Source organism: Chaetodon trifascialis, chromosome 15 (genome assembly GCF_039877785.1).
Source record: "Chaetodon trifascialis isolate fChaTrf1 chromosome 15, fChaTrf1.hap1, whole genome shotgun sequence".
Taxonomy (NCBI): Eukaryota; Metazoa; Chordata; class Actinopteri; order Chaetodontiformes; family Chaetodontidae; genus Chaetodon; species Chaetodon trifascialis.
Window position 1 is genome coordinate 18,453,278 of NC_092070.1, and position 14,539 is coordinate 18,467,816.

General features: G+C 42.2%; 1 protein-coding gene across 2 annotated transcripts in view; it reads left to right on the forward strand.

Moving 5' to 3' along the window:
* olfm2a (olfactomedin 2a) overlaps positions 1 to 14,539 on the forward strand; it is a 43,795-nt gene that overhangs the window by 13,653 nt on the left and 15,603 nt on the right. Inside the window, exon 1 of one of the 2 annotated variants that reach the window (XM_070981196.1) lies at positions 7,056 to 7,664. The exons of the other annotated variant lie outside the window; for it this stretch is intronic. Coding sequence (XP_070837297.1) covers positions 7,521 to 7,664 — 144 coding nt within the window. The 5' untranslated portion in view covers positions 7,056 to 7,520. Of the gene's footprint in view, positions 1 to 7,055; positions 7,665 to 14,539 lie in introns of those variants that run through there. 2 annotated transcript variants of the gene reach the window in all.

Here is a 14,539-nt window from a genome sequence, read left to right on the forward strand (position 1 = left end):
ACAAGTTACCGTCTGGATGGAAAAAGCTCAGTTATTGTGGGTGATAGTGACAAGCCCAGCACCACAAGTTCAGCGACAGGCGTTTTGAAGAGGCGAGTGGCCATGGGGGGGCAGTCTCAATTAGTGGGTTTTCTTTGAGCCTCAGCTACCTTTCTGCCTGGCTGAAGACTCCCAATTTACTGTCAGTAATTACTCCATTTACAGGAATAGATTTCCCTACGCAACAGAGAGAATGTTTGATTAGCTGGGTGGGCGAAAAGGTCAGGATGTGGCAGTGGCTCTCTGCTGTCAGATCCAGAAAAAGGGTGAGTTTTGTGGGATATTGGTAATCAGGTCATGGAGCCGGGAAATGATGATAGTAATTGTGTGCGTGACTGCGTGTCTGTATGCATGTGTGTATGTGTGTATGTGTGTATGTGTGAGTGCCTCTATGTGTGTGTGGGCAATTCAACTGGGCACATTTACCACAGGAAGTGCTACGCTGAGTCGTATTCAGCTGGTCGTGTTGCCTTGAGTAGGTGCAGAACAGTGGAAAGAGCCGCGCTGTGCTGCAGAATGCATGGCAGCTGATTGCCACATGTAGTTCTGGTCTTTTGCTTTGATCAAGCCTTTTCTTTAGCAAGCTTCAGGCAAAATGTGGCACCCTGCTTGTTCCTGATTGAGCTATCTGATATTCAACCGTTCATTTATACCTAATATCCTATAAATAACAATGCATTCATTTAGTACAAGCAGGAATATTCATATGCGATCACATAATATATTTTCTTCACTGCTGTTAAATCTCAAAAGCTTGATTTGGTACAATCAGATCGCTGAGAGGATTACTCTATATTTTTTGAATGGTCTTTCAGGTTCCTCTTTTCAGTTTGATGTGATTTTATATGAACGGTTTTGGGGGGAAAAAAACAATGTTTTGTACATGGAGAACAAATTGCTTGTACAATGGTTCAGCCAGACTGACAATTGAAAGGGCAGACAGAGACAAAGACTGGTAAAAATAAATTGGAGTCAAAATCAGATACAGATTTAAATTAAAATAGCAACAGTTTCAGTTGTTCAGTGTCAAGTACACACTAATTCCTGTAACAAGCTTGACAGTAGAGGGCCCAAAGGAAAACCCAAAATATCCCAAAATATTTAGAGCCCAATTGCACCGTTGTGGTTCAGCAATGATCGAGGATCACTCATGCTTTTCTTGACTGGAGAACATTCAAAGTTGAAAAGTATTTGGGTTAAAATGGTTACGACAGTGTTCTCCCTTGCCATGCAACACTGTGGGAACATTCACTAAATGGAAGTTTTAATCCTTTAATTATTCTTCACTGGGGGCCAAACCATGTCATCTCTAAATAATACATTTGGTGTTTTAATTATGCTGTTTTAATCTAAGTTAAAATAGTCATTTATGAAGCAAAGACGAAAAACGTCAATGTAACAGGTTTCTTGAAAGGTAGTGTATTTTAAATGTGTCTCGTCTACAGTGTGGGCTGATGAGATGCACTCTACTTGTTACTCTGTAAAGACAATGGATGAACTCACCACAGGGTATTGTAGGTGTGTTACAGTCAATACAGCCAGGCAGACACACTTACTGCATTGATTTTCTTTCTCGTGCTTTGCCACTGGAAGGACAGATTCTCACCTGTTAACTGCCGTTATTACACTTAAGCACTGCTGGGTTGAGCCACGGGCAGTGGTGCTGTTTGTTCCCTACTTTTGTCTCATATAATAGTGACCAAGATAGTGTATATTACGTGCATGTCACGGCTCAACTGGGTCTCTCACACAACGCTGTGGCAACCACCATTAGAGGGTATTGTAGACATTTCACAGCTCAGTGGAGAGAAAGCGTAGCTCGTGCAAGTGGACGCAAATACAGAGAAGAATTGACACACTCAAACAAATCTATGCATGCATATGTAAACACACAAATGGAGACATTTGAACATATAAGCTTTTCATGAATGCACATAAAAACACACATACTGTAGGTCTCAGAGTTAAATACACAAGTCCTTACAATAAAAGGTTATTTTACTGCCTTTAGGCGATTATAGTGCCTAATCTTGCAACTGTGCTCATGAAAGGTGAACATGCAAGGTTATGGACTGCCATGCCATGTCTTCATGCATCATCATTTCATGATTCACATACTGTCAGTTGCTTCTGTGGGACAGAGGTCCTACTTCATTTGTGCTGAATGCTCACAGTTTGAATTATTGAACATATTCAGCTCGATAGGATGTGTTCTCTGTACTTTATGCATGCCGGGGTCGATGCATGTGTACTCTATAGTCCCCCTGTGGTCTCAGTCGCTACTATAAAATCTAAAAGCCCGGATGAGTTTCCTTAATCAAAGGCCCACAGGAGCTGTTAATAGATTAAAGACTCCTTGTTGAAAGCACACCACAGTTTGCCTGCGTGAACCCAGGGGTACAGCCTATTTATGCCATTTAAATAGTTGCCATGGTAATGAGGTCACACTTTGTTTAAGCTGATTTTGATCTTGATATATTTAGAAGGCAGTGGGCCTCCATGTCCATCATCTAATTAATGAATTATGACTCAGAAAAATAGCCAGTATTCTTAGACCCCGATGACTCCAGCATCTTTCGGAGTTCAGGCGGGGGCTCGGGTTTGTGTGCAGCGTCGCTGCCTAAGTCAAAACAGCTCTGCATCATTATGAAGGAGGCCTGTGTAATTAGCTGAGGTGTAATTTGGTCCTGTATTTCAGCTGTGAGTCTGTAGCTGGCTGTGTGTTTTCGCTTGGTGAGATATGACTAGTGTTTGGTGCTTTCTCCTCTCTAGTATTGTTATCTCACCCAGAGCTTGTCCCTATGACCTCAGGGCTTTGTAGCGCTATACTGCCATCAATGGGTGTGCTGCCATTTCTGCAGTTGGTGGGGATTTTCGCCATTTGAACTGATTAAAAATGCCCTTTATAGAACATGACCACAGGCTAAGAGCAGAGTGGATTTTTTTTTTAGACGTTTATATGATAAAGTACAAGGCCATGTTTGCATGTCTGTGTGGAGGCACCAAAAAGCTGCATGGCATGTGTACATGTAGATGTTCCACAGTATTGTATCCATAATATAAAGTGCAAATCTGAGTCCAAGCATGCAACAAGGCAGCTAAGATCAACACTGAAAATGTGTGAGCTTAGGACAGAAATAGTAAAAGCTAAGACACATGCAGGGTAAAGGAGAAACACATGATATGATGCCATTTTTTCTCATTGCCAGAGGGGCCAAGAGAGACAACAGGGAGACCGAGAGAGTGAGAGGAGTTAAAGGCTAAATAAAATTCATGGAGAAGAAGAACAACAGAGAGTGGCGACAGAGAATTGGAGATAATGACACAGCAGAGTAGCAGCGAAATGAGGTTGGCCAATTATTAGAGTGGAAATTATGAGGAATGGCTGTGAAAATTAATCAGAAAGAATTAAATTAATACAGGTTAAATGGCTGACTTCCTCTCTAGATAATATTTAATGAAAGCTTGTTCTGCCAACAGACTCTGTGATTAGACAGATGATTGGCAGAGCCTGGAATTCTTTGAGGTATGGCACATTGTCCTCATCACACTTATTATTCTCATCCTTTATTTAGGCCATCACTTTACAAAAGATGGCATCTAACCTGCACTCTGTGAGACGCATTTTAAGTTTGAAAGAATTCAGGGGCACTCCACTCAACAAAGCTAAAGCAAATCCGTAAGTTATTTCCAATGGTCTCTGATGTAAAGGTGCCTTTGAACGGGAGGGAAAAGAGTGCAAAGGAGATATGAAGTGGGAGTTACTAATGGCAGCCTCTCTGGCCTCAGTTATTGTACACCCAGCAGGTGCAGCCTGCATACAGTAGAAACTAGACAGAAAATAGTTGTATGCTCTCATATTACAAAATAAGAACACAAGCTAAATAACAAAGGGAATAAAGAGAGCAGGGAGAATAAATAAAAAATATTCATGATATTATTCTTTATGTCTAATCTAAATCTCACTGTATTTTAATCTTTCTGTGCATGACCACAGTCCCTATAGTAACAAGCTGAGACTGATTTATGTCTGCCGACTATTGATGATTAGTATATCAGAATCTTTGTTCATTTAATTGTCACAACAAGACAGTGTTATTTTAAGATCAGAAAATAATTCATCTGTGATCATTAGAAAGAAAAACATAAAAACAGTGGCACACACACACACAAGCACATTGTGAAGACCAATTTGAGTTTTGTGTGATGATATTTTGGAAAAATCAGGACATTCTGGCTTGTCCTCTGTTATCAAATAGTCATTGGGACTCTGCAAGGATGGAGAATTGGTTTTAAATTCAGAAATGGTCAGATTACATCCTGATGTAGTTTGTGGAGGGCACAGGTAAAATAATTTAAAACACCTCTAATGAAAAGGTACCTTAATAAAAGATAGAAAATACAACATTTTAAAGATGTCAGCACGGTCTGGTTAGTGTTAGGGTAAGTGACAGGAGATAGGTTCACATCGGTAGGGCAAGGAGGGTCAGGAGGGGCTCCCCAGGTCCCAGAGGCTCAGGTCACCAGGTGGAGGATTGCCCATTCACTCTGTTGATATGAACAGGCACTAGAATGTATTTTTAAAATGTTTCAGACAGGGCATTTGGGATTATCAGTTAATAAATAAAAGTAAATGTAAATATATTGTATTAATAAAAATTTTATATCATGAAAGGGTTGTCAGTAACCATTAAGCTAAGGGCAGGGACAAGACATGGATGACAGAAGTAGTCTGGTACGGGCAAGGAAATGCATTATGTCAAATAGGGTAGAGCGGTGTGTGTGTGTGTGTGTGTGTGTGTGTGTGTGTGTGTGTGTGTGTGTGTGTGTGTGTGTGTGTGTGTGTGTGTGTGTGTGTGTGTGTGTGTGTGTGTTTGCTGTCTTTGCATTTTATGTTTTATTCAGCTACTGCAGGAGCCATTATTGAGTACATATTTGGCAGTCAAACTGAGGGCACTGGAAGAAAATGAAAAAATAAACAGGAGGCTGGTAAAATACAGATAGAAGGATAAGGGACGTCGATATCCATGTTTAAATCTTTGCTGCCACCCTGTGAATATGACAATTACTGCATTCTCTTTAGACGGCATTTTAAAGGAAATATATAGTAAGGGAGATTACTTAGACACAGCTTTCCTAACCCACACAAAGCTTGCAGACAAAAACCACAAGTAAACACCACTGCATTTAAATATATAATTTCCTTAAGAATATTTACATGGACAGTATATTGATTGATTGATACACTTACTTTAGCAGTAGTCTTAAATCAGCTTTTTAGTAAATAATGAATCACATGTCAAATGTAATAAGATGATATACATGACTTCATACTTGCCACCAGTCTATTTCCAGCATGCCCCTGGACCCTGGCATACTAAGAAACCAGCAGCAGTGTGTTTATGTGGGTTATTACTTGGCATTGAACCTTTTTTTGGCTCCCTGTGGCTCCTGTTAGAGATGGAACAGTGTGATTCTAAACTGTGCTGCCACCTTCCCTCTTACATCTTCTTGACACATTCTCATAAAGTGACAACTACCTGTCACCAGGTTCAGTATTGCACAACAACGGTGACAGACACTGGCTGACTCTCTGGCTGCGCCTTGAGTGCTTTTCCACTGGTAACCACATGGGGACAGTCTTGCTGCAGAAATGGAGGTGCCAACATAGACAAGCCTGATGTGGGAGCCAGCAGGTGAGCTGAGGAGGGCTGACATTTTTTGGATGGGGCTCAGAAAGCTGTCTCTTCTCATATCACTTCACATATCAGTCCACCCCACACAGAGGAGCCCATATCACTCACCCAATGTGACTGGGTGGGGAGGGGAGCCCATCAATGGCTGACAAAATGAATAAGTCAGCAAACCAGGAACCAGGCAAGAAATGGAGATGACCTGGCCGTTTTGTCTGAGTAGGTCATTCTGTCATCATTACGCATGGCTGTTTAGGACTCAACGTGACACTGCCAGCGGCCCAGTAGCTTGCCGGAAAATTATTGCAAGGAGAGGCGTCAAGCTTCAAGAGCAAATTTTAGACACCCTCCAGATATGAGTGGCAAATACAGACAGCTACGATTTGGAGAAAAAATACACACCCCACATCCAAAGGGTCGATCTGAACTTCAGAACACGTCTGGAGTCCATCCTGAAAAAAACTCAAATCAGGCTTGAGGCATAGTCTCTGAGGTGCAATGACACCAGATTTACAGCAAAGCGATTGGTATGATATCTGATACTCCCTTACCTACTGTGATTGTGCTGAAAGTTAAAGCCATTTGGATTATAGCAATACAACAATGGTAAAAAAAATATAGCACTCGAAAAATAACCTGTAATCCCCCTTATTCAGAGAAATCATGCTATACCAGCCAGGTATGGGCAAATCCAAGCTTTACATTCAAAGTATATTGATGATTCCATTATTTGCTTCAATTCAGTCTTCATCCAAATTGCACTCGTGCTACTTTCAGACTATCAGCAACACTTTACACAGCAAGTGTCAAGAAGAGAGTGGAGTTGGTAAGATACTGTAAAATGAAGCTACAGCCTGATTTAAGATATGTCATGAAGCACAATGATGGATAAGCTGTCAAAAGCAGCCACGGGCAGGAGCACCTGGATCTCTCCTACATTAATACCTTGCTGAACCTGCCCATGTCTTTGCTTATGAGCCCCTGGCCAGCCTTACATCTATTCACCCACCCCTCTATAGCCTCCATCCAGTGATGAGTCTGTAGGACAGTCTACAGTTCCTGGGATGCCCTGAGTGCACACGTGTCACATAACAGAGGCACAGATCAACCCTCTGAAATCAGTCTCTCTCTGATCTCCACGCCTCAGAAATGTGCGCGCACACGCACACACACACACACACACACACACACACACACACACACACACACACACACACCAAGATGTGAGTCATGAAAGAACATCCAAATGTCAGAGAAAGAGAAGAAAGGAAAAGAATGGATACATGCATGCAAAACAGGGCTGGCAAGGAGAGAGCAGAGGCTGATTGGGAGGGGATGAGACAGAGAGGCAGCCAATGCGCAGCTCTGCATCTTGAGGAAGAGAGGGTAAGAGAGAGGGAGGGAGGGAGAGAGGGAAAGGGAGAGACTAGGGGAGAGTGAGGAAGTGAGAGAGAGGGATAAAGAGTGAGAGAGAGAGGGAGGGGGTGAGGCTGAGGCAGTCACTCTGAGAGGGAAGATTCCAGCGTGATGCTGTTGGATGTGAGCGGCTCTCCTCTAACCGGTCTCTGGCTGTCCCTTTGACTGAGCCAGTGGTGTGTGAGTCTGGTAACTGTGCTTTACCAGCTCTGGGGGCTCTGCTGCTGCTCAGGCTGAGGCAGAAGCTGACTGGCTGGTTCCCTGCCTAGGCTGTCTGGAGCAGAGAGGGGTTGACTGGGACCGAGGTCCAGGGCAGGGCAGGGTAGGGCTGGCTGTAGGGCCGTTTGCGCCGGGGCCCCACAGGAAGCGAACATGAGCGTTCCCATGCTAAAGATTGGGGCGGTGCTCAGCACCATGGCCATGGTGACCAACTGGATGTCTCAGACTCTCCCCTCTCTGGTGGGACTCAACGGGACCACCATCTCCAGAGGGGGCACCTCGGAGCGGATTGTCAGCGTGCGTATGACTTTCTTTGCTTTTCCGTGGCTGTGTGTGTGTGTGTGTGTGTGTGTGTGTGTGTGTGTGTGTGTGTGTGTGTGTGTGTGTGTGTGTGTGTGTGTGCACGGTATATGTTCATGTAACCTCTTGTGAATGTAAGAAAGAAAGAGAAATTGTCTGAGAGAATGACACGGCAGAAGACAGGGGGACATGGTGAAGAATTGGGGAGATACTAGCTTGTGAGTTAGTGTGTGTTTACGTGATGAACTACACAAACAGTTGAGTGGTTTCAAAAAGGGGTGTCCAGATGGGAGTGGGACTTTGAGAGCCTGTCTCAAGGGCTATGTTGTATTAATAAGAGAGAGATGATGGAGGTAGACATGCATGTGAGAGCAATGTTTCAACCAAACGTGAATGATGCACATGAGTGTGAGTCACATTAAGTATAATGATGCTGAATTGTGGGCTCTTGACTGTGAGCGATGATGAGAGGTGGAGGATGCAGTGTGGACAGCCGGGGTAAATCATATGTTTTCGCCGGGGTGACGGGAGGTAGAGAGCTGTTCTGAGTGATGTTCAGGCTGATCCCATCTGTCAGTCACCTCCAGGGTGGGAAGGATGGTGCTCAGATTCAGAGGTGATGGGGAAGACGGAGAGGTTGAGACAATGTTACAGTTTCGAGTATGTCTCATTCCTCCCTCACGCTAAATCCTCTCACTCCTCCTCTCCTCAAATGAAACTCTCTGGCCTCATGTGGGGAGGTCATACAGTACATGTAGAAAGGGCAGCGAAGGTGATTTGTAACTTAAAAAAAACTTTCGTTTCCGTTTCTTGTTTTTTTGGTTTTTTTTAATTTATGTTGACAGGGAAGTGTTTCTCTTGTTTAATGCACACATGCAGACATGAAAAAGTTCTACGTCTCTGTCTTAATGGTTGGTAAGAGATCATGAGAACTATCATGCAGATGAATGAATTAGACATTTTCTGGTTCATGAGTGGTTAATAATTGCCTTTGCCCCTATCCTGAGTGTGTTTTTATGGCACCTTACCCATTTAGCAAATGCCTTGGTTTCTTGAAATGATTGAATGAAATTGAATGTCCCAAGAGATCTGCGACCATCTGGATATGTGTGCGTGCGCGCGTGTGTATGTGTGTGTATGTTTGTGTGCTTAAATATGTGCTCTGAGTATGTTTAGGCATTCCTGTCTCAGGGGTGAAGGTCCATCTGTTTGAAGAGTTTATAATTTATAACGGTTCATTAAAACATCAATTTCCCTCTTTATGTCTCCTCAATGCTGCAGTGAGCTGTCAGGTTGAAATGTTTTCAAATAACGTGTCTTAGCACACGGTAACATTGTAAAAAATGGCAAGCACCTAGCGAAAAGCATTTCGCTCCTTTTTCATCTTTTCTGCAGCATGTATGTATCTCAGCAGGTAATTTTGAGGACAACACTGAAAAAAAATCAGAATCTAATCTCTGCAACAATGTCAGTGTAAGGCATGTTTGAATTATTTACAGTACTCAGCTGTATAATCCCATCAAACACCCACCTTTCTCTGGGGAGTATCGCCTGGATATGCCAGCCATTTATTTTCTATATCTGCTTCTCCTGCTCTGGGTCAAGGGGAATGAAAAGAAAGTTGCTAGTTTTTGGTTTTTTTTTTTCTTTCTTTCAGTAAACTCATTCAAATCAAGACTCATGACTGGAAGCCTTTTCATTTGCATTTCAAAAGACTGGATACAATAGAATATTATACATAGTTATGAGTGGATATTTTCTTTCGGGCAACCCTCATTCACAACCAGTGGAGGAAAAAATGCTGCTATTGAAGTTCATTTCATCAAAGTTTCATCAAAACTGATGAGCCACTTTGATGGTGCCAGGAATTATTGCAGTATAACAGTCTGTTGTGATGGGAAATGTCTTCGCTTTGAGACAGAAATAATCTCTCCCCATAAACAATGGCAGCGAATAAAACTTTAATGTAAAACCTCGCCTCCAAGTCCCATCACTATTGATGAGACATTTGCCTGTGATGATCTTGGAAGCAGTCATGACTCACACAATGTTTAGAGCTCTAATCAAAGACGATCTCGCTACAGTCTTGTGACACTGCAGTGCCACTGGCCATTGCATGGCTGCCTCCCTCACTGGCACCCATGCATGCCACGTTCCATATTCTCCCAGCTCAGAGCTATTTTCAAAGTGTGCTTCACTTGCTTTCTGTGCCCATCTTCTTAACCAGCTGATCCAAGAATACAGCTGACTGAGTCTTTATGGGCCTTTCTGTGATGGCACTGAGCACAACACTGCCTGGATGCTTGTACACATCTGGATAGTGCAAAACCATGTTCCTTAATGAGCGGAAGAGACCCTGGAACTTTTCCACTTACATGGAACTGGTGTGGCTACAGTATGGTCAAGCCAAGACAACCCGCAAGCCCTGCCAGGCTGCACACACAGAAAATCTTTCATGTAATTGCGGAATAAGAAATGTATTACTAATCTGTTAACAGATTTGTTAACACCTTTCAAGAACAGTGCTGTGTGTAAAAGTACAGCTGTGAGAAAATAAATGGTGCAGACTATAAAGGTAAATTTTGCATTGATTTTGTTGTTAGTTATTTAGTTGTACTGAGGTCGATATAAAGGCTGGGATACATTGATACACTGAGCAGCATTAGCAGGAAAACTGGTTTAGGCTGTATGTGTAGACACTTTGTCTTTTGCAGTCTTTCATCTGGATGGTGGGACTGCTAAAAGCCCTTTGGTGACCAAAGGTGCTGGTTTCAAAGGTTCTGTAATACACTCAATTCAATGCCTTAATTATAATAATTCTAATTATAATGTTTGGACCTACCTGTTGAAAATTTTACAACCCTGATGCCAAAAAAGTATAAAATGTAAGGAAAAACAGATTACAATCATTTGCAAATGACAGACAAAAGTTTACCAAAGTGTTCCTGAGCCCTTGTACTAACATCCTTTATACAATCATGTGTTCACCTCGCTTGTGAATGACTGAGCCTTTCAAGGATACCGCTTTCATACCCAAACATGATCACCAGTCTTTTGTTGCTCCTGTCCCAAATTGTTTGAGACGTGTTGCTGCCATCAAATTCAGAATAAGCATATAAGGGATTAGCAAATGACCACATTCTGTTTTATTTATTTTTCTACAGTATCCCAACTTTTTTTGGAATCAGGGTTGTAGCTAAACACATTTCACACAGTTTCACACTATCAAGTAGTCCAAGCAGAGCATTAGAGAGTGTGAATAGTTTTCATAGTTCAGGAATATTCCTTAAGCGTGGAACACCTTAAATCTTGTACACAGATTTAACAGCAAAAGAAAAGTCACCACAGCACTGCTGAATTTGTTTTGCAACATGTTAATCACCAAAAATAACAATTTTAATTTTAGCCCACATTTAACACAAGGAAATTGTGAGCTCTTCGTGTGCGTTAATGCATAACATAATTTGGCGTTGGGTCGTCAAAATTGAGAATGACAAATTACGCGATGTGTCATCAGCATAGAAGAGAAAAGAGCCAGAAAGGAGGGAGTGTGGTTGGAAAAACCTGATGACGTTTTTTATTACACCCTGTCAGAAATGTCCTATTATAATAACCCTCCTGTCTGCTGGACAAACTGGACATCAAAAGGCAAACCATTACCATATTTTCTGGAACTGCCCTTTCATCAGAGACTATTGGAGAAAGATACATAATGCCCTTTAAGACATTTTTAAAAGTGAAATGGCTCTTGAAATTAAGACTATATATATTTTGCATATGTACCTCAAGAATGGTTGATAAGAAGTAGATATTTAATGGATACACTGCTGCTGGCTGGTAAAAAGAATCTCACAGGGAAATAGTTATCACGAGAGAGTCCAGCGTTAAATGCGTGGATGGCAATTACAAGGAGAAGAAATAACTGCATGTGTCAATCATAAACTGGAACAATTTACAGCATACTGGGAAAAATAGATTGACTATGCAATGCCCTATAGACGTGAATCTATTTTTATAAACCATTTTTACAGAGAAACGATGATTCTCTTCCAGCTCCTGCGTCTTTTCATTGACTGTTTAGTTTTTGTTTCTTTTTTATATGAACACATTTGAGCCAAGAAATGTTTTGAGACTTGTAACAAATATGAATACATGGCATATAAAATACAGTTTGAATTGTAAATATATACATATGCATTTTAAAAAAGACGAGAAAAGAGCTGTCATACTTGCAAACAAGGGTCCCAGTGGTATGATATGTAATTGAAACAAGACAGATCCAAGAATTAAGCTCTGGTTTAATCTACGAGTTAAGTCTATTAAGATAGATAATGTCCGCTCTACAGTAATAATAACACATAAACCACTGAGGCAGGACCTGCCCTGTGTGTAATTTTCTCAGTCTGGATAGCACAGTCAGTGATTGCTGACACATTACACTTTATTTTCTTTTCAGTAAATACGTTTTCTGTGTATGTGTACACGAGTGTGTACGAGACAGGCATGAATAAATCATAAACCTTTATATGCTGTACTTGTGTATCCATAATACTGCATGGAGAGAACAGCACTCTGTGTGTGTGTGTGTGTGTGTGTGTGTGTGTGTGTGTGTGTGTGTGTGTGTGTGTGTGTGTGTGTGTGTGTGTGTGTGTGTGTGTGTGTGTGTGTGTGTGGTGACTCTCCCTTTGATATCTAAAATAAGAAAGCTGTGAGGCAGAAGAGTGAAGAAAATATTCTCACCATCAAAAGGGAGCATGGAACAACAAATGGCAGCATACAAAGAGCCGGGGCTGAGAATCTGATTGGGGTCACCCAGCGTCTGTCTGTCAGGGTGTGCAACTGTAAACTTTATCACATCCACTGTGCAATCCAATAAAGCAGATTGTAAAGATCGATTCTTGGCTATGGGTTAAAGATTAAACACTGCTGCAGATTTTTATTTGAGCACTTGGCTTTTATGTTTATCGTACTGTCGTCAACCAAAATTTATTTGAGTTCAGACCCTGACAGGTGTCCTCTACTGCCTACTCAATGTGAAGCTGAGCGCAGAGCCAGAATCTCGGTGAATGCCAGTCTTGTAATATAATGTTGAATAGTTTTGATACATTAACTAATTATGTGATCTGTGTACAAAGCAGTAACAATCCCAGGCTCTATAGGGCTAGTCATCAGGTTTTTGACATGCTTCATTTGCCGCTATGATTTCCAACCAACTGAACTTAAGCCCGAGTCATTGCCTTGCATTTCAAAAGCAATATAATGATCTCACAATTCACACACTCCTGCAATCCATATTTTCCTCCAATGAAGCACTGACTGTGTTCTCACAGTTTACACAGTGTTTTCTCACACTCACTACCCTGCCACTCTCATCTCCCTCCTCTATACAACACCAGCCATGATAGAGCTGTCTTGTACCCGTCTAACAGCAGAGCGGATGCCAAACGCGTTTCACCGGGGCACCTGGCATGATGCGAGCAGCCTGCTCCAAAAAGTATAAAGTTGTAGCTGCTTGCTTGTAAGTGCTGAGCATTGTTGAGTGTCATTTTCTCTCACCTCTCCAAGAATTCCCTTTAAATAAACCAAGCCCCACACTTCAAAAAAACGCATGACATATCTGCCCACCCCCACTGTCATTCAAGTGTGATCCGGATTGGAACGAGTGAGCTGCAGATGGAAAGTGAGCAGGACACCACACAGGAGGGGTGGCAGTCATGGGAGTGATGGAGTGGGAGAGAGTGAGAGGCAGCAGGGAGGAGAAAGGAGGCAGCAGGGAGAGGGGCATGATGACTTTATGAGTCATATTATTGACTGGCAACCATGCTGTGCTGATTGTGGTAATCGGTTTTCCTTGAGAGGAGGAGAGACCAGGGACTTCACCAGGGGTCTTCATTGAGTTTTATTTTAAAGGCCAGCAGCTGGCCTGTGCATTGAGTATTGACTGATTGTTCATTAGAAGAGTGGGGGCGTGTGTTTGCATGTTTATTTGTGTGCAGTCAATCACGTCAATACCCAGCAAATTTGAAAAATGAGATCTGATTGTTTGGCCATGGTTATGATAGAAGTGAGCTATGTGCAGCAGGGACAGATGTTTCTATTTTGCTGGGGACAAGCATTCAGAGACGATAATGCCTGGCATGAAACACTGTTCTGCAGAGGGAGAGGGAGAGAGAGAGAGAAGAAAGTGAAGCTGAAGAACTTGGATAAACAAAGTTGGCATTGCGGGACGGAAACGGAAGAACGAGATAGATTATATCGATACTACCTCTTTGTTATCCTTACTCTCAGAATATCTCACCTTGACGCCTCCTACATTTCAAAATGCTTTTTTCGTCTCCATATACAATTTTATCTCCGTTTGCCTGCTCTTGCGCCATCCGTTCTCTGTGGCGTTGCAGTTTCTCAGATGCGATGGCAAGCTCAGTTCATGGTGTAGCAGTCAGCCCTATCACATATCTCAGGACTTGTACCTGCTTCTGCCTGTTTGCCCCTTCTGGTTGCTGCTTATGAAAGTTATAATAGACTTCCCGTCATGCTCATAAAGTAGGGAGCTGTAGATTTATGATCTCATTTAGCTCAGGCGTTACAGCAGCCAGCTCCAGGGTCGGTCTAATGAAACGCCAGAGGAAGTCCATCCCGCAGCTCAACAGTGATACCACCAGCTCAAATGTCTAATTGTATAATCCCTCTGAACTTTGTTAATCATTAACAACACAAGGGTTCTGAGCCTCTTTGCACTCTGAGGAAGTGCTCAAGTTGGTTAGTTTTCATAATGTTGCCTCTAAACTACACACACACACACATATTGTCTGTAGCGTTCAGGAGAATTCTGGAATAGCATTTCTACTTTTTAGCTTAGTAATGACCACACC